General features: G+C 41.7%; 1 protein-coding gene across 4 annotated transcripts in view; it reads right to left on the reverse strand.

Moving 5' to 3' along the window:
- Nucleotides 1–4049, reverse strand: part of VPS26C (VPS26 endosomal protein sorting factor C) — a 105424-nt gene extending 101375 nt beyond the window's left edge. For 2 of the 4 annotated variants that reach the window (XM_059720738.1, XM_019476120.2), the window contains exon 1: nt 3909–4048. In XM_059720738.1, the coding sequence (XP_059576721.1) occupies nt 3909–3965 (57 nt within the window). In that variant the 5' untranslated portion in view covers nt 3966–4048. Of the gene's footprint in view, nt 1–3908 lie in introns of all 4 variants that reach the window. The other 2 variants (XM_019476119.2, XM_006278698.4) reach the window with 2 other exon arrangements.
- Nucleotides 4050–21627: the final 17578 nt, after the last annotated feature.

Here is a 21627-nt window from a genome sequence, read left to right on the forward strand (position 1 = left end):
GCTTTCTCTACATGAACAAGGCTTCCTTCCCCTACCTTAGGTTGATAACTGCCTGGCTCCTATCAGAGGTGGGACAGCAAATCTTCTTACAAAGTCAGTAACAGAATCCAGGAACCAGATTCTGTCATGCATCTCAAAGCACTGATCACATCCTGAAGTAGATTTAAGCCATCCAGATTCTAGACTGGTCTGAAGGCTATCACAGTGTGTGCAGCATAAGTAAGAACAGAACCAAGGCAGTTCAAAAGACAGCACACTGTAAATCCACATTCTAGTTTACAGCACAATAACTTCCCAGACAAACCCTTAGGCATCTGAAGAAAACTGCTTTATGGATTTCCCTGCAGACCAAAACTGCCAGAACACTGCTGCTTTGCTACACGTACTTCCATCTCTGAAGCTTAATTACGTGATCAAGCATTCTTTGTTCTACAGGATCACTTGCTGCCTCTTACAGTACAGGAGGGTCTCAGTGAGGGCCTGATGTTTTAGCACACCAGACTATAACAGGAGCATTCTGTACATGGGTCTGCCACAAAATCCCTAGGTGACATAAGTCTGTCATAAAACATGTGTTAGAACACCCAGTTCAGGTGACAGAGTACCTTAATTTTGGCATTTCCTAATTTTTTGAGTATTTGACTTCCACCCTTGATTGTTATTTTAACTATTTTTGTGTGTCAATTACACTACTGAGAAAAACATGCATTAAACTGTTTCCTATGGTTTTAGTTACCGAGTACATTTTCTCTGTCTAAAGCCCTTGCACAGTTTCTATTGGATTAAATGTCATCTCTCCACCTTAACTACTACACAGTACTGCTGGCAGCTAAACAGCTAAAGTGCCACTGTGGGGTGGAGCACGGTCTTTGGGAACTGCAGAGGTCCTTGAACAAGTAACATTTATGACACTGTATTTTTGGATGAACGGTGATATAAGTGGAAATAATTAATTCTGGCTCATGTCAGCATGGTGTATGGTGGCAGATGACTTGCTAAAAATGTAAGCCAAAGCTACTCAGCAAAAGCAGGTTTCATGATTAATTAAAAGAGATTTGTTTGAAAATGTTTGACTGCCTAGGGAATCCTTATTAAAGATTCACACTGTATTTCTACTGTGTTACTGACTACAATCAATAGCTCTTTCAACATTATGTTCTCAGATCATTCAGATCTCCTGTCTAGTTAATGTGCTAGAGGTAGCTTTAAAGGAAATATTTTCACCATTCCTTCTGTAATGACAGAATACAAGCATCATATATCATCCCCTACTTTAAAAATTATCTTATTTGATTCTTTCTTTATAATCTAGAAGGAATCTCCATATTGTGTTTCATTCTTCAGTTCTGAACTAAGACTAAAGCGAGTCAAGTAAAAAACGCTGAATAAGGATGGACACAAGCCTTATGGTATTGAATTAAGTGACTAAAATCCATCTAGTGAGAAAAAAATACATTAATGGAACAATGAGTGCTTGAGACACAGAAAATAACTATTATTAAAGTGATGCTATTTGCACCACTATACTTAAAAGCCTGTCTGCATTTCCAATGTCAGCCACATTGTTCTGGAGTTTATAACTCAGCTTTAAAAAGAGAAGAGCTCTCTTTACTCAAGTTTGACAGTTTTAGAGGCCAAATGTTTTCTAAAACTTTTTTTCCCCAATTTGGTTAAAGCTATTTGTCAGAGGAATAGGAATAGCCACTAAATTGAATCAAGTTGATATATTTACTACAAGACCCAACTCACTGAAGTCTATAAAGATTTATGCATGCATAGACAGGATCTCACACAGAACCAGAATTATGTGGCTTTAAGTTTAAGTTTTTCAAACTTCAAAGTCACCTGGTTATAGAAAATGACCTTGAAAACATGCAACCAAGCATGTAAACCAGGGGTTGGCAACCTATGGCCCCTAGGCTGAATCCAGCCTGCAAAGAGGTCTGATTTGGCACACGGCACTATGCAAGTGCATCACGGTGCCCAATACCTCCACACAAAGCTCCCATAAAATTCTGTTGCGCCAGTGCTTACCCTTCATGCAAAGGGGCCATGTATCTGCAGCGAGAGGAAGTACAGGCAAGGCAGCTTGAGCTTTGCCAGCTCAGGGCCAAGAACTTGCTAATCCCTAGTGTAAGCAATAGAGTGATTTCAGACTGGTTGCCAGGTCTGAACTGCCCCACTCAGCTTGCTGGCTTTTTTTTTTTTTTTTTTTTTAATGTAAAGCACAACCATTAGCTGCTTCTGCTAAGGACAGTGTCAATGGGACACCAAGCTCGAACTCAAAAGCAGCATGCACACTGAGAGTAGCTGGGTACAGCTATGTGGGATTCGGCCCTCAAGAACCACAGAGGAGGCAGAGCCAAGGAGAGGTATGGATGAAGCCAGTCCATGGGCTGGAGGTGAAAGGCAGACAGGACCCCCAAAACTATCACTTGGTTTGAGTACAAGGGTTTGTAGACTGACTTTATTTTTATTAACTGGGACTTAATAAAAAGCACAGTTCCACAGAGAATCATAGAAAATTAGGGTTGGAAGGGACCTCAAGAGGTCATCTAGTCCAGGAGTTTCCAACCTTTTTAGATTGCGGACCAGAAGTGACTGCGGACCAGCAAACTGAGGACCGGCAAAGCGCAGTCCGGAAGTCACCGGCATACTGCGAACTGGCAGCCAACCCTTTTTCATACAGAGTATAAAAAACAGTTAGCTGCCAGCAGCTAACCCTTCACAGCCCAGGGGTTGGGAACCTCTGATCTAGTCCAAGCCCTTGCTCAGAGCAGGACCATCCATAGCTGGATCAGCCCAGCCAGGGCTTTGTCAAGCCAGACCTTAAAAACCTTCAAGGATGGAGAGTCCACCACCTCTCTAGGTAACTTAATACCACCTAGTGAGAAAGTTTTTCCCCAATATCCACCCTAAATCTCCCTTGCTACAACTTGAGACCATTGCTCCTTGTCCTAGCATCTGCCACGACCAAGAATACCCCAGCTCCATCCTCTTTGATACCCCTTCAGGCAGTTAAAGGCTGCTATCAAATCCCCTCAGTCTTCTCTTCTGCAAACTGAATAAGCGGTATCTCCTCATAAGTCATGTGCCCCTGAGCCCTCACCATTTTTACTGCCCCCTGCTGAACTCCCTCAAACTTGTCAACCTCCTCTCTATAGACCCAAAATGAAGATTTCTGTGGGCAGACTGAACTCAAGGGCCATGCAAAGGAGACGGGGATGGGAGAGGGGCTGTTGTGATGCTTTTCCTTGTGCCTTTCAAAGACACTGTGGTCCCTTATCATCTTCGATTGACCTTAACTGCACACACCTCACCAGAGCACAGAGCAGCTGTGCAACGAGATCTGCAGCCCTCCATGCAGAATTCAGAGCCAGAGGCTGGACCCATTCCACACGGGGCCTTCAGCTGGGATGCCAGGCTCCAACCAGGCAGGCAAGTTTCTTTGGGTCAACCTGATATCTTTCATTAGACCAACTCAAACAGTTGGAAAGATTTTAACTGGTCTAATAAAAGATATACTGGATTGCCCCAAAGAACTTTGCCTGCCTGTGTCCCAAGACCAACATGGCTCCAAGCAAGACACGCTGCCAGGTGACCTGGAGGGTTCTGCTCGTGGGGCTCTTTACAAAGCAGTTCTGGGCTGACCCGGGATTCCTGCAAGGCTGCTGCTTTTCCACAATGCCGATTCAGAGCAGTGTGCGGGGAGGGGGCTGTGACAGAGACACCCGAGGGGACAGCGGGGCCGCCTGCGGGGAGCTGGGTTCCTGCCAGCAGGAGGCAGCGCCCGGGCTGCGGCCGTTAACGGAGGGGGAGGGGGGTCGTTAATTGTCCCCGGAAGGAGCAAGCGGGCGCCGAGGGACTGCGGGGGCCTCGGGGCAGCCCGAGCCGCTCCCCGCACTCACCCCGCAGTGATACACCTTGTTGGCCCGCTTGATCTTGATGTCCAGCGCGGTGCCCATCGCGCCGCCCGGCCCTGCCGCTCACGTGACCGGGGTCACTGGGCACCTGAGCTCATGGCGGCCCGCCCCGCCCCACTTTCTGCGCAGGCCTGGCCTGGCCCCATCCCGCCATTTCCGAGCCCGCCTCCAGCGGCGCGGCCTTACATAACATGGCTCCGCCCTCGGTCACCGTGGCAACGGGCAGGCCCAGTCCGCGTTGCTGAGCCAGGAAGAGGGCGGGAGTCGGGTACTTGGGACTCCCCCCCCCCCTCGGCGCATTGCATGCCGGGAGCTGCCAAGGGCCGCTAGTGGGGGTCAGAGCTGGGAAGAGGGCGGGGTGGCGAGGGAGGATGGCGCGGACGCCTCGGCGGGCAGCAGCCTTCGGGGACGCCGCGGAGCCGGACAAGGGTGCCTCAAACGCTCTCCTGGGCTCCGCCGCTTCAGTAAAGCCAGGCGGATCCTGTCAGCGCTGCCTTAGGCGGGCGGGAAGCCCCGGGCGGGCTCCGCCGCCCTCCAATCCCAGCGGAACCGCTCGTGTTAACCGTGAGGGCGCGCAGCTCTGCCCCTCTCTCCCCCGGGAATGGGCCCGAGGTAATAACGGCCGAGATTGGAGACCGTTAACGGCCGGGCGGAGATGAGCTGAGCCTGGAGAGAGCGCGATAGTTGCCTGTCCGAGGGCGGCTGGCTTTCGTAAAGAAACCTCTGCACAAATAGCTCCTGCCTCAGTAAACTGACCCCACCCCTACCCTAACAGAGCAACAGCTTCTCCCCCCACCAACAAAAAACATTTATGGACAACGTGGCTAAATCGAGAGCTGTTCAAAAACCAGATAATAGCCTCAGAACATGTGGAAAATGCTGGTCGTTTACAGGGCTTTATAATAATATAAGTACAGCCTTGGGAAGGAATACAGGACCAACACCTGTGTTGTCTGGGGCATCCCTGTTTTCAATGAATGATTATTAGTCAACCAGGGATCCTGGTTTTCTCTGATAAAGAAACCCCACCGTTTTCAGATTAAAAGTAACCCAAAATATCCACATTTTTCTGTAATCAAAATGAAACACAAAAAGAGAGAGCTGTGTATATTAGTAGTGTTTCATTTTAATCACAGAAAAATGTGCATTTTGGGTTACTTTCTTAACCCCAAAACTGGGGATTTTTTTATCAGAAAAATAGAGGATCCTAAGTATAGGCATATGTACTGAAGGCCTCTTTCTCTACTTTCCTTGTCATTCAGAAGAGCACTTCTGTCTCAGGGTGAACTGTGGCAAGTTAGAGTTTTCCTTAAAAATCCTCTTTCGCCTTCCAAATCTAGAAAAGCATGGGTGGCTTTTTTGTTTTAATTTAAGAATGCAAAGCATTTTGCCCACTCCTATGAAAGAAGATTGTTACTTAGCTGCCTAAAAACCTTTGTGTTGAGAGCAAGCATTAGAAATTTCACTCTAAAGGATAGTTCACTCTTTGGTTTGGGGACACCAGTTGTGATAGCTTCTTCTCTGGAAAGTGCCCCTAACCTGGGGGATACCTCCCAAGAAACCAGTGAGGACCCAGGGAGTAATAATAGATGGAACTGAGTCAATGTGGCACTTGGTGACCAGCGGCAGACCTCAGGGTTCAGTACTTGAATTGATGCTTTCTAACATATTCATGTTAACGTCTGTTTTCTGTCTAACTTCAAACTAACATAGCTAAACTTCTCACAGTACCTGAATGGAGAGGATCACATGGAAGAGGATCACATGGAAGAACCTGCATAGAAAAGAGTACAGCTACACTAAAAAGTTGTATATGGATCTGGGTGTTAAAAGCAGCCTGGCAAAGTTAACAGATGACAGCAGATTATGGCGGATGGTGGTCACGCTGGAGGATAGACTGGGGTTACAGGCTGACCTGGACAGGCTTGCAAAGTGGTTGGATCAAAACCTGATGATGTTCAACACCAAGAAGTGTAAGGCGCTCCACCTGGGGAGAAACAACCCACAACTTGCTTATAGGCTTGGCGGTGCTACACTTACCAGCACCACAACTGAAAGAGACCTGGGGGTCTTGATAAACCATAGAATGAATATGAGCCACCAATGCGATGCCATAGCTGGCAAAGCAAACAAAACACTAGCATGCATCTACCAATTCATCTCAAACAAGACTAAGGATGTTATTCTCCTGCTTTACTCAACCTTGGTAAAACCACAGCTGGAGTACTGCATCCAGTTCTGGGTACCACACTTCAGGAAAGATGTGGAGAGGTTTGAGAGAGTCCAAAAGAGGGCTACGCGTATGGTTAGAAGTATGGAGAGCAGACCACCATGCGATGAGCAGTTGAGAGACATGGGTCTATTCAGCCTGGAGAAGAGAAGACTCAGAGGACTTGGTGGCAGCCTATAAGTATATAAGGGGTGCACATCAGGGACTGGGAGAACACCTGTTCACCAGGGCTCCCCAGGGGAAGACTAGACCTAATGGCCATAAATTGCTAGAAAACTGCTTTAGATTAGACATAAGGAAAAACTTCTTTACAACTCGAGCGTCCAGGGTCTGGAGCAGACTCCCCCCAGAGGTGGCACAATCACGTACTCTGATATCTTCAAAGAACGTCTGTTTTCTGTCTAACTTCAAACTAACATAGCTAATTACTTCTCACAGTACCTGAATGGAGAGGATCACATGGAAGAGGATCACATGGAAGAACCTGCATAGAAAAGAGTACAACTATACTAAAAAGTTATATTATCAGTCTTCTGATCAGGAAAAGGGATGTGTGCATAATGCTAAAGGAGATAAAAAAAGCAATAAAATCTAATTAAACAATAACTTCAAATACTTGCACATTTATTGGTCAACAGTCACATCAGACACTGGTTTAGATAGGGCAAATACTTGAAGCCTTATATGATTGTGCTTTTAAACAGCTTAAGGGCACACAAGCATTCAACTATGTCCTAAATAATGCAAAAGAGTTAGCTGAACAGGTAACTATATTATAACCACAGGGATAGGATCCACAATATAATTAGAAAGAAAAAGGAAATGAATATAAGAAAATATAACAATATCATTAAATAGCAAGGTTCAAGTGGTTAGGTAAGTCAAAAAGATATTCTTTAGCAATCAAAGTGCAACCCAAACAAAGATCGTATAAAAAAAATATGAGCTAATGTGGGGTAAATGTAAGATGGAGATTAGGGAGTAAAAAAAACAAAGACGGAGGAGTAAAAGGCCAAAAACATAAAAACAAGTGGGGGGGGGAAGATATTACATATAACCAAAGGAACCTGTACCTGTTTTTCAGGAAGTAAAAGCACTGTCAGAGATTGAGACATTAAACATCGAGGAAGCAAGTGACAGAAAGGGATAAATTAAGTGCATGTAATCTCCCAAACCAGATGGTATTCCTCCAGGAATATTTAAATAATTTAAGAATAAAGTAGCTAAATTACTAAAAAAGGTACACAATTTCTCTTTCTTTTTTTTTTTACTCCACCAAAGATCCAGAGGATGATAAATGCTGTGCCTATGGTTGAAAAAAAGGTGCTGGATTTGATTCCGATAAGCTTTTCTTACATATCAAAAGAATTAGCAGAAATAGAAATCAGAAGTAGAAAATATGATTGCATCGGAAGACATAAACATGGTTTCTCAAAAAAAAAAGTTCTCTCTAATGTAAAATTCTTTCAGTGTATCAACTAGATTATAAAAGGTGAACTGGTTTTATATACTTCCTTTGGACTTTCAAAAAACCTTTAAAGAGTTCTAAACCAGAGGGTAGAATAGATACTAAATAGTTCGAAAGTGACAGAGTACTATTGTGAATTACAAACTGGCTGAGACAAAAACAAAACTTAGAAATAAACAGTATGTTTTTTTCACGGCAAAATGTTTACAATGGGGTTTTGCAAGGTTCCACAGGAGGCCATGTATTGGTTTATATCTTTGTAAATGATCTGGTAAAAAGATGTACAATTAAATTGAAAAAGGACAGACTTCCATATGAGAAGAGATTGAAAAGACTGGGATTGTTTGGAGAGTTGATAGGAGTATATTGAATGAAAGTAATATCAAAGATAAATATATAAGTACAAATAAATACAAATGCAGTAAGTTTAAAATGGCTTTATATAAACAGTTATTTATTCACAGGGGTGTAGGTTGTAGCCTTGTTGGTCTAAGGACATAGGCAGACAAGGTTCCTTGGGTGAATTTGATATCTTTTATTAGACCAACCCAAATAGTTGGAGAATAGTTATTAAGCAAGCTTTCGAGTTCAAAAACCCTTCGTCAGGCTAAGGAAGTTTCAGCAGTCGGTGTGTGCTCTTCCTGGATGGAATGAAAAGTAAAGAAGCCAGGGGCTAGGCTGGGGAGTCAGTTGCCTGGCTTCTTTACTTTTCATTCCATCCAGGAAGAGCACACACCGACTGCTGAAACTTCCTTAGCCTGACGAAGGGTTTTTGAACTCGAAAGCTTGCTTAATAACTATTCTCCAACTATTTGGGTTGGTCTAATAAAAGATATCAAATTCACCCAAGGAACCTTGTCTGCCATTTATTCACAGCTAATTAACATGTAGGAATCATTACCCAAGCATGCAACTGAGCCCAAGAATTAACAGGATTAAAATAAGTTGATATTTATATAGATAATGAGACCATCCATAGCTAACATTACATAGAATAAAAATATTTTCTAAATAAGGAACAGAAACCCTGATATGTCGGGGCATCCTAACTATTAATATGTGGCAACATTAAGAATACATTTCCCTGTGGACAGTTATTTTATAACTGTTCACTCTGGGGTTTGTTGCACCTTCCTCCAAAGCTTCAGGCCAGAGTAACAAATACAACAGAAGACTGCGCTAGACAAAATACCGGTCTGACCTAATATGTCAGTCCTTTTGACCAGGGTTCTTTGAATGGACATCAGAAGTTACTAAAACTTCCCAAGAAAAATGAAAACAATAGTTTGTTGATATTTTGGTATTAATTTTGCATCTTAAATCAGCTCTTCTTATAATTAACAAGCTCTTCATGATAAAGTTATGGACTGGCATCACAAGACACTTCTTATGCATCATAAAAATATCAGTTTTGTTCTTGATTTGAATCTGAGCCAGGGAGAGAAATAAAAATTCCAGCAATGAAATTGATACATTCATACACAATTGTCTGCATTTTTTAATCAGCTAAAAATAATTTCTGATACCCTAAATCTAAAATTAAATGGCATGGATTAGTTTTTTTATGTATGGTTGTTTCCTTCTGCTATTCTTGGGAATGCATAAATAGGCATGTAATTTAAGGTATGTGAGGGATTGGATATTTGCAATCTGTCTCATCTGATTGGTGGACTCTGGAGCTGGATGAGATAGCACCCACATCTCTGGCTCTCGTTGTTGGACAAAAATAAAACTAAATAACTGGAACCCCAAAATAGCTTTTTCCTTTGGCATATTATCCAAATATGGGAGGAAGTGATTAGATATCACATTAAAATTTTGACTGATGTTACTAGTTTATATATATATATGTGTGTGTGTGTGGTGTGTGTGTATAAATGAAACTTCTGTTTAGATTGGAATGATAGTATCTTAAATATGGGGTGAGATATTGAACTAATTGCTGATTATGCATGGATACATACCCCCTACAATGGGATATCAACTCTTTTCAAGAGCTGCATGATAAATATATACTTTTAAAAATATGTTTTAATTGCTGTTTGTGGTTTCTTCAACAGATCCTCAGTTATAGCTAAGCAATGTTTTTGTGCAAAAGAGCGTGAGGAGTAAATCTTAAAGGCCTAACTTCAAATTTTCAGTTAAAATGGTAAGGGCTGCCAGAGGAGTGACAAGTCCTCCATACAAGTCAGGATATGGCATATAAACTTAGTCTATAGCATTCTGTTGAAATATGGCCACTACCTCCACAAAACTATGCCACTCACCCAGTTTCTTCTTCAAGCTAAAATATAGATTTTATATTTTCCTCTTATGTGCATGCCATAAAGAAGATTCAAGAGTATGTGAACAAAGCTAGTGAGTACATTTAAAGTAACAATATGGATTATGGTATGGAATTATTCCTAGACTTGGAGGATGTTCAGAGGAAAGGCAATAGCATAATGAAGTTAAATGTTTTGGCTGCACCACTGGAAAACATTTTAGCATTAGAAGCAATTAGGCAATAGGACAGAATACCTGTGTGTAAATGTCCAATTTTTGGCACATAGGATGGAACGTTGATTATCTGGTGCAGCTTGGTGCAGCGGATGGAATGAAGGTTCTGGTGCAGCTTGCTACTAGACTCTGCTATTACTAATAGCAGCTGCAGAGACAGTATCACTGGTTACACTGAGTGGAGGAAACAAAGAATGGGCAAACAACTTCTAGAGGGGAGGAGGAGGTTATTCAATAGGAAAGGTAACTTTTACAAAGTTCTTCCCAATGAAAACAGATTTACTAGAGCAGAATTCTCACTATTCAAAATGTTTTGTTCTTTTTGCTATTTAATGAAAGGGAAGTTAGTCTACCAGTGTAAGAAAAAAGACAGGGCTGTAGTAAGGAGAGAGGTGACCACAAGGCCAAGAACGAGTTTTCCAAACAGGGAAAAGGATACTTGTTTTTCCCTTTCACATGTCTTTTCTCGTGCACTCGCTTACTTCCGGCCTCATTACATTTTGGGGTTTGGATCTACATTGGAACTTAGAAAGGGTAATGATGATGCTGCATGAAAATTCCTTTAATTTACTCATCAAGGTACATTTAAATTAAATTATACACTAGATGCTCTTCTTTTTTGCTATTTGGATATTCACCATATTAGAGTTGCTTTGACATCCTTTCATCTATGGGAGATGGTGGATATTGCAGCCTATAGCATAGATGGTTTGCAGTGTCTCATGACTGAATAGTGCAATCCAAGATTTGCATGATCTGTGGCAGTGGTTACAAATATATATGTCGTGGTTGAGTGGTTTGGGGGCTGCTTGCTTCCTACAGTCTCTTTTCTCAAGGTGTTGGAGCCAATTTCTGTTATGTACTTTGATGCCCTGGTGGAGACTATGATGCCACTTATTACAATCACTTGCCAGGGTTTCCCATTGGTCAAGATTAATTCCAGATGCCTTCATATCTCACTTGCATGTGTATTTGTAGTGAAGCATGGGACATCCTGTTGTTTTTGTTCCTTCCTATAGTTCCCCATGTAGCACGTCCTTGGGTAAGTGTCCATTTTCCAATCTGCTCAGATGGCCTAGCGTAGCCAGCACAGTCATCTGTGTTTGAGTAGGGCTGTTACATTTGCTCTTTGAAGAACCTCTGCTTTGGTAATTTTATCTTGCCATTTGATGGTGAGTATGTCGTGTAAACAGTGCAGGTGGAAGCTGTTTAACCTTTTCTCTTGATAAGTTGTCCATGTTTGCCCACCATACATGAAAGTGCTGAGTATGCAAGCTTTGAACACTAGCATTTTGTTCTTGATGGTAAGCTTTGAGTTGTTCCATGCTCTTTTCGTCTGTTGAAGGTAGTGGCAGTCTTTCAGATGCAAACATTAAGTTCTTCATCCAGTGAGAGGTTGGTGGTCACCGTAGAACCTAGGTAGCTGAATTTTCAGACTGCTTCTAACTGGTTCTCATTAAGGATGATTGATGGATCCTTTGGAACTCTCTGTCCTAGTACAACTGTTTTCTTTATGCTGACAGTGAGAGAAAATGCCTGGCAAGCTCTTGAGAGGTGATCCATGAGTTTTTGTAGTTGGTCTTCATCGTGGGTTATAAGGGCAGCATAATCAGTGACTAGAAGCTCCCTGATAAGCACCTTTCTAACTTTAGGTTTTGCCTTAAGTCATAACAGGTTGAAGAGTTTCCTGTCCGATCTCGTGTAGAGGTACACTCCACCTTCCATGTCTTTAAATGTGCAGTTCAGGAATACCAGCAAAAAGATTCCAAAGAGTGTGGGGGAAAGCATGCATCCTTGCTTCACTCCGCTTTTCACCTTGAAGCTGTCCAAAGTGGACCCATCAAACTGAACAGTTGCTTTCATGTTGTGGAAGGAATGTATAAGACTTAACAGGATTGGTGGTCATCCTATCTTTTCTAGGACTGCAAATAGGCCTGCTCTACTGACGGTATCAAATACTTTGGTTAGATCCACAAAGGCGATGTACAATGGTCGATTTTGCTCTCTTCACTTTTCTTGACGTTGACACAGGGAGAATATCACGTCTCTGTTTGATCTTTCAGCCCTGAATCCACACTGAGACTCAGGGTAGATACAACTCGCCAGCTGTTGTAGGGTCACCAAGATGACCCTTGCAAAAGCTTTTCCTGTTATGCTTAGTAGCGAGGTGCGTCTGTAATTGTTGTAGTCGTCCTTATCTCCTTTATACAGTGACAGTGTTTGCGTCACACATATCTTGTGGTAGCTCACCCTCTTTTCAGCATTTGAGTACCAGCTGATGAAGATACGGTAGTAGGCTTTCTTTCCTGCACTTGAGAATTTCCAGTGGGATGCCATCTTTTCCAGGAGCCTTGCTACTTGATAATGAATCAATGGCCTTGCTTAGTTCTTCTATAGTGGGCTCCACATCTAACTCTGGCATGACCTGTAGAGTTGGTATTTGGTCCAGTGATTCTCTGGTGATGTTTCTTTCTTGTGAATATAGTTCTGAGTAGTGTTCAAACCAATGGGACATTTGCTTGCTTCTATCTGTAATGGTTTCACTACTGCACAACTTGAGAGGGGCTACCTTGTTGACAGTAGGGCCTAGAGCTTTCTTCAGCCATTGTACATGACTTTTAGGTTTCCTGTGTCTGAGGTTGTGTGTATCTTATTATCACAAAGCTCACCATATTAGAGTATGGACAGTATTAATACTCACCATATTAGAGTATGGACAGTGAATGCAATAACATTGATAACCTCCCTTTTCCATAAATTCAAATAAATCCTTTTGTATTGGAACTTTCTAAGACTGGTCTCACCCCAAAGTCATTGGAAAAATTGTACAAAATAGTTGTTATACAAAAATGGAAAAATATATATTTCACATTTCAGTTCCAATTGAAATGTATCACTCATAACACAATTTAGCCTGATGGCTCACTAAGGAAGGAAAAACATGTTTATAGAAAATCAGCTGAATTTAAGTTACGGACATGTATCTTGAAATTTTATCCCGAGGCAGTAAAAATAAGTCTATTAACTTTTACAAGTTTCCCTCACCAACCACACTTTTGCCAACCACGGTTTTGAGTATCCATGATTAATATTCTATTTACCATTTCAGCTACCATGGTATACAGTTTTGAGTAAGCACAGTTTTCTGTGGCCACACATCAGCCCACCAACCCCCAGTCCTGTTCATGCCTCTCCTTTCCCTCCCCCCTCCCCACAGTCCCTGCTCCCCCAGCCACAGGTGGCACCCAGCCCTGCCAGAGGTGTGCACAGTGGTAGAGTGGCTCTACTCTCCCCTTCCCTTCTCCCTCCCCCTATCCCTCCCCAAGATAAGAGGTGAATGAACTGGGGGAGACAGTGCCACTGTGCCCTGGGTGTGCTTCGTCCCCGCCCGCTGGTGTGTACCCCCTAGAACCTGTCTAAGTACCCCTAGGGGTATGCCTATGCCTGATTGACCACCCCATGTATTAAAGGTAAATAAAAGTGATTTAAATGATTTTTATACACTATGCTGTACAGTATCCAAGTCCCTAAACCCATTTTCCCCATAAGCCTTTAGTTTTACCAACTACGGGAACTTTCCAGAACTTAACCCCCGCGGTTGGTGAGGGAAACCTGTATGTGCTATGTAACTAATATTGTTTAGGAATCTAGATGAATACCAAATCCCTTCAGTTCTGAATTATCCTGAACCATTTATTTTTCTTTAAACCTGTATCAATAGCCTTAAGTAAAGAGCTTCTGATATGAACTATCCAAAAATAGTTTATTGGCATCAACATTCCTGCTTCCCAAGCACTATGTCACTATCAGAGCATCACAGTAGCTGATACCACAGGCTTCTTGGTCCAAACTCCCACCTTCTCAACCATAGGTGGGAGGAGGAGGAAGGAATGGAAGAGAAATGAGAAAGACTAGATTATTTAGAAGGAAAAAGTGCACGTCTGATGGCCTGCCTCTAGAATAGAAATTACAGGATTTATTTCTGCACTTTCTGTCAACAAGACATGTAAACACAAGGATCCATACTGGACAAAAGAAATAAGATTATGGAAAGGGTTTTGTTTTTTAAAATTTGGAGCTCAATAATGGATTATTTAAAAGTGCATATACAATATTGTGTAGATTATAGTAAATGTTGCTTCTTTTGACCTTGAAGAATCAGTTCAGTGACAATTTTTTTCCCTTCAGAATTGACTGCTGGAGTAATAGATGATACAGTTTAAAGATACTTCACAAGGCCCTTATATTGCCTATGATACTTTATAAGCTAATACAAAACAAAACATTGAATTGAGATACACTATACTCATTCTTATCCCAAAGGTCATTCTTAAGTAATCTTATTTTTTTTGTTATTTTTCTATAGAAAACATCTACCACACATACTGAATAAAAACAACTTTTGTGAGTGTGTCTTTTTGGCTGAAAGGCAAATAACATGCATTGCACAGAATCAGGTTATTATCTTATTATAATTTGTTTATAAAATATACTCCAATCCTGTTTTCTTGAAAAGCAGCAGGAATAAAGTGTGAAACAGCAGTCCTCTTGTGGAAATCCCAAATAAAGAATTTTTATTTGTTTTTTAAAAACATGCTGTTTGACTTTGGGTTATTTTGATTTGCTTGTCTATTTTCAATTGTTCATAACTTTGCCCAACACTAATTGTTTGGGCTGAAATGTTTTATGCTACACATCTGCCTCAGACTGGATTTTTTTGGGAAAGTTCCAGGAAAGAAAAGTTTAATCTTAGCTCAGAAACAGCTCAGAGCAAAGTTAGGGGATGTTTTGTTGTCTTAAAATTTTTAATCTTTAATTGAAAAGCTCTAACATAGTGGTCCTCAGCTCAGGTTTCACGAGCTTCCCTCAGGAGTGCCATGACATAGGTGCTGCGACAGTGGCAGCCAAGAAAACAGTCCTGTGTGCACACCTGCTGCGTTAGAGCTCTGATCAGCCTAAAGCAAACCAAGTTGGCTCAGCTTTGGCCTTTTCCCATTCAGCACCTAATGTAGCAGGAACATGCACACATGCCACAGCCCTTCCTAGGCTGACTGTGTAGCAGGGAAATTTATCTGCAGCCAGCAAGCACCTTTTGAGAAGCACTGAAATAAGCTGGGGCAGTACCAGCCGTGGTTCTTAGCCATGGGTGCTGTCACATTAAAAAAGTCATGGAGGGTGCCCTGACTCTGAAAAGATTGAAACCCATTGTTCCAGCACCTCCACATTGCAGAACCAGAAGTTCAGAATTATTATATAAGCTACCCTAGTGTCAGGGCTGTATATTTTAATGTCCTAATGAAAATGTCCCAATTTGACCAGTTTAAATATCCCTGGGGGATCACAGGTTGTGCATGCTCATTATAGACTTATTAAAAGGTGGTTACCAAATAGTAGCGTAACCAGGGTGAGGCAACTAGGGCAGCTGTCCTAGGTACCAACTTAAGGGTGTGGAGGGGCAGAAAAAGACACTGCCACTGCAGCCACACCATTGTGATGACAGAATGGTGCTAGCTAGGAGTCACTGCTGGCCTCAGGTGTCACAGCTGCCCTGGGTGCCTGGCTGTGTTATCACACCTCTACTTCTAAATTTTCCAGATTGTGTTTCTGCCATGTTCAATCCAGGATGGTAGGGGCTAAGCAGGACCTCTTCTGTGTTTATTCCATCTGGCAGTTGGAGGCCACTAAGATATCTGGCACCAGAACTCAGGGCAGGTACAATGTCTCTCCTGTGTTTTCACTGCTCTTACTACTGGGATCCTGGAGAAGTATAAAAGCCTTATTGGAATGCATGGGCATAAAGAACAGGGGAAAATAAAGAACTGTATGTAGGGATGAAGGGCTGACAGAAGTTAAGCTTGCTGGGGGGACAGGACAGGTACAGAATGAGGATGGAGAAAGACTGTGGGTGCAAGGATGATGGACAATTAACATTCTCTAACCCCGTAGCCCTTTCCCATCCTGCATTAGTTTGCTGCATCTCAACATTCCTCAGCTGTAAAACCAACGGGTAACATGTATGTCATATCACCCTCTAGTGGCCAGTGCACATAATAAGTAATATCCAAGTCTTAGAGGATAACAGCTTTCTATTGCTCTTGGTCAGTAGCATAGCTAGGGCTGGATGACTGCGGCAGCAGCCTCAGGCATGACTTAGCAGGGGTGCAAAACTAACATCTGCTGAATCCATGCTGCCTGCCAAAAGTCACTGCTGCTCCAATGTGTCCCACTTCCCCAGACACCCAGCCTTATTATACCTCTGGTATTGGTAACTCCATTTAATCACGTGGCAAAAATGTGTGCGCTGTGGATTTAGATGTTCCAATACTGATGTTGATCCACATTGTAGATGGATAATGGTTTTATAAGGTAGAATTTGATTTGCGTATTCCTTAAGAACAGGAAATTGCATATCAAAAACTAAATTTAAAAAATATTAAGATTATCAACTCAAACACACAGATGTTAGAAAATACTAGTTAAGGTTACTTATGCAACTGGTTGCACAAAATTAGTGGGTACTTAGGACAGTTTTGGCCTACCTCACTCTGTATCTTGGTTCCTTGCCTATAAAATAAGGATAGTAATTCTTCCTTCCATCACAGGAGTATTGTGAAGGAAAGTGCTTTAGAGGCTATGATGCACTAAAATATTAGTATTATGCGTGGCAAAGAAAAACCTATGCAGATATGATTAATTCTGTATTAACTACAAGGTTTGGTGATGTACAGAAATGGCATAAGCAACATATTGAATAATGAGTATTAAAAGAAATATGGACTAGTTACCCAGTACGTACCACCAATCCTACAACTGAAATTTTCTTGTGGAAATCATAACATATGAAAATTAGATTAAAAACTGTCATAATGCATAGTCAAAAGAGAGCAAATTAAAGTTGTAAAAACAATATGAAATCTAGCATTTCCTAAAATTTTAGTGCTTAATTTTGTAACTTCCTTGTAATATATTTTAGTTTATTTAGTGTTCCGTGCTATATTTTACAAATGATAAAGGACTTTTAAATTATAAATGAAGGGTTAATAACAACAAAATAGTTGATCTTAATAATACAAGGTTTCACACATGGAAGAAAATTTTACATTTTGCCTATGGCAAATATAAAAAGTTTGTCCCATTGTAGGTCTCTTTTTTATATTATGTATGCAGTTAGATACTGGGTAGTCCTTGTTTATGTAAAGCAGTGATTCTCACCTATCATGATGGGGTACCTGCAGTGCCCCAAGAGCCTTTCAAGGATATTGAATGACGCCATGTAATATTAGCTCTGTTAGATACGCAAACATCTACATGAGTCACAAAATAAACCCAGACATTTCTAATATGAATTGATAGTGTCAAAAACATTCTGACTTGTGGTGGTCTCTGAATTTTTTTGTAATGGAAGAATTCCTGTGCTATTTTTCAATAGTCAAAAAATCAGTGAAAGCCAAGAGCCAGCACTTTCCAGGGGGTACCCTGAGTCTAAAACAGTTGAGAACTACTGATGTAAAGAATATTGATACAATCTAATCCTTAAATTTCAGGTAATCTAAACAAGTGAACTTTGTTGTACAATATTTGTGCTATGGTTCTTATAGGTAGCTTGTCATCTTCACAGGTTTAAGATAAGTTCATATTTTAAGTTTCTAGGTATCAGATCTGGGATATATACATTAAATACAAAGCTAAAATAAGTGTTTGTCTGTAATTGGTACAAGTATGTTGATACCCTCAATTCTGTACCACTTGCATCTGGTTGCAGTTCCATAGTTAGGGTACTGTTCTAAAATGTGTTTCCAGAAAAGCATACATCCTCTTTCCCTTCTAAAAGTGAAGGACTTTTGGTATGAACTTTCTCACTGTTAGTTTTTAGACCCTTTAATTTTTCTATACATTTTGGTCAAGCTTCTTTTGATAACATTTTAATTAGAAATCTTTAAAAATCAATTTCTAACTGAAATTTGCCCTTGCCAGTCCAATCACACATTATAGACTAATCTTTTTAAATGCTGCCTGTCTACCCAACATTTCATAGATGTGGTAGATGAACGTTTGTATACGTCCTTTGCATGGCAAAAAATGGGAAATCAGGAAATATTTTAGCTTTTCTCTGTCATAATTGGAATGTTATGTACCAGCTGATAAACAGTATGTGCTGTGCGTAGAAACGTGATTTTGCAGGCACTGGTAAGTATTACAGTTTGTGCGTGCATAAGGTTGATGGGATCACATATAAAAAAAAAACCTGTCAGAAGGGAAGAGATTTATGTGCAGTGTGCTTAACAGAGAAGTGGTTTTGTGCAGCTACTGGTATTCAGTGTTTCATATGCAGCTGCTGTTCTCTGTCAGAAGCTGAACTTCTAGCTTTCAATGGGACTACCCCCTCCTGTCCCATCCCTACTCCCCCCGCCCCCCCATGCTTAAGTATTCAAAAGCCTTGGGAAATAATATACACATGAAGCACACCCAACACAAATCCTTAAGAACAAGAAAATTAAAACCTATGCCAGCTACCATTGCATAATCTCCTTCTCTTCTCAGATGCATACAACTTACCCTTCACACACCCATAAACCACAGACCACTCACCACAACCTTAACTCTGCTTCCTGATGTTACTCTTCCAGCACCCTCTGCTAATACAAAACACAACTACACCAAACTTCTGCAGATATGGTGTCATAGAGGCAGGCAAACTGATGGAGGCGATAAGTTTGGGTGGTTGATTTTATGATGTATGGTAACCATTGTAGTGGTGAACTGTGTTTAAGGATGAAGATTTTTTGTAATGCAAACTCACTGGTCTATATTTACTTTGTTTTTGGAAGGGTTCAGGACCTCTATATTTTCTCCCTTTAAAAAAAATCTATTTTAGTTACTATTTAAAATGTGTTTATGAGCTCTGCTCCTATTGATTTTTACATGTGGGGGAAAAATCATTTATGGAAGAATGTTTTATTTCCAAGTTCTAAAATATGTCCTATGTACAGCACTGATTACTTTACATTTAACCTAGAATGTAATAAAATCATCCTCTCTATAGACTACAACCTTGATGGGCTGGAGAGGCTTTTGTATACTGATGATCCTAAGAGCAACACCATCAGGAAACTTGTACTCTGGTAGGGTCACTCACTGCAGAAAGCTCAAAGGTGAGGTATCAGATGAAGAGAAGTTCAACATAAGATAACAACCTCAACAGTGGAGTAGGTGGATGAAGAAGCATACTTTTCAATCCACTGCAAAGGTGGATGAAGGCTGCAGTGGAAGAGTAACCCGAGTTGTCTCAGATCTCCTTGTCACTGGCCACAGGTTTCTCCTCTGCCAAGATCCATGTAGTTGCCAATGTGCAACGGCCTCCTCACATAAAACAAGTTATGCACAGGTTTCTCCCACTAGATCCAAACACCAATACCCATAACCTCTACAAAGTCCTGCAGTGATGGACAAGTGGCAACGGGGACAGACAAAGTGATCACTGGGAGTCCCTAGTCATGGATCCACACGTGGGCAGTGGTCACACATTGGTCACTTTGCCTTTGAAATGGGACAGGAGGGTGATTCAGCAGCTGTGATTGCAACTGAGCAGCTTTTTTTAGGATGCTCTCTGCTCACCCCACACAGAAAGGGGGCTAGAAAAAGTGCCCCAAACACAAGCTGTTGCACCTTATTTTACCAAGGTGAATCACTCAAATTGCAGTCAAAATGCAAAAATGTCCTTTGCAGCCTGGAATATACAAACCCTTCTAGATGACCCAAATAGTGACACACCTGAACACAGAACAGCTATTGTCACCCAAGAACTCTCCCAATGCAACATCGACATAGCTACACCCAGTGAGACCAGACATGCAGACGAAGGTCATCTGAGGAAGAAGTGGGGTGGCTATACGTTCTTCTAGAAAGGGAAATCCTCGCTCAAATTCTGCTGAACCAACTGCTTCCTCTTGCCACAGAAATCCTTCCCAAGTCTCAGTGTTGCTTCAGACCACTGAGAGGCACCGTGGACATGATTTTTTCACACCAGTAGATCCAGGAAAAATGCCAAGAACAACACCAGGAATTGTATATGGCCAAAGCTTTATTGATTTGACCAAAGCCTTCTACTCTATTAACCGTGAGGCTCTATTGAAGATCTTATCAAAGTTGGGCTGTCCACAGAAATTTATCACCATCCTAAGACTCCTTCATGACCAGATGACTATCTTCATCCTATGCAGTGGCTCTATTAAGGCACCTTTTGCTATTCAAACTGGCATCAGGCAGGACTGTGTGATAGCACCAATTCTGTTTTCCATCTTTCTTGCAGTCATCAAGATGATCATCCATGACCATCTTTCACATGGTATTGGCACTGAGTACAGGATGGACAGGAACCTGTTCAATCTTTCTCGACTCTGTGCCAAAACCAAAGTTACTTCAGCCTTGATTGTGGAAATTCAGTACACCAGTGATTGTACTATTATTGCACAGATGGAGGAGGACCTACAAATGGCCCTTAACTGCTTCTCTCAAACATACCAGTGCCTGGGACTGACTCTTAACATTGGAAAAATAAAGGTGCTTCACCAGCCTGCTCCAGGCCAATCAACTCTGTCAGCAAAGATCCTCACTAACAGACAGGAGCTGGAGAATGCTGAACACCTTGCATACCTTGGCAGCCATCTCTCAAAGAAGGCCAACATCGATGAGGAGGTCCAGTATAGGGTCCGATGTGCCAGCTTTGCCTTTGGAAGACTGAATCACTGTGTGTTCAATGATCATGGCATCAGGTCTCAAAGAAAGCTCCTACTATATAAGGCTGTGGTAATCCCAACTAATTTCTATAGCTGTGAAGCTTGGGTGACTTATAGGGACCATCTTAAAAGCCTGGAACACCATCACCAGCACTACTGAAAGATTCCTGGCATAAAATGGGAGGATCATCACACAGATGCCAGTGTCCTCATTGATACTAACACCACTAGTATGGAAGCATTGATTACTCAACATCAGCTGTGGTGGACAGGGCACTGTGTGCACATGCCTGATGTATGTTTACCAAATCAACTGCTATACTCCCAACTCAGCCAAAGACAAAGGGCATGCGGGGGGCAGAGCAAATGCTTCAAGGACACCCTCAAAGTGAACATTAAGAACTGTGGCATTAATACTACAAATTAGGAAAAACTGGTCCAGGACAGGGCTACATGGTGATGCCTTGTGAGAGAAGGTGTATCTTACTTTGAGGAAAATTGTCCTGTCCTGGAAGCAGAAAAATGACAGAAATGGAAGGAAAGGAAATAAGACCAAGAAATCCATGGTCCAACCCTCCCTTTAACCACCACCTGTAGCATTTGCCAGAAAGTCTGAGGCTTTAAGATCTGTCTTCAGTGGACTAATTTACAACCCTTTACTTGATCTGCGGGAGTGATCATCATCCTTGACCATGAGGGATTGCTGCTGACAATGAGTAAAATCATAGGGCAAAAGACTTCACAGTGAAACATAACTGTTGGAGATCTGAG

This window comes from Alligator mississippiensis, chromosome 1 (assembly GCF_030867095.1).
Source record: "Alligator mississippiensis isolate rAllMis1 chromosome 1, rAllMis1, whole genome shotgun sequence".
Classification (NCBI taxonomy): Eukaryota; Metazoa; Chordata; order Crocodylia; family Alligatoridae; genus Alligator; species Alligator mississippiensis.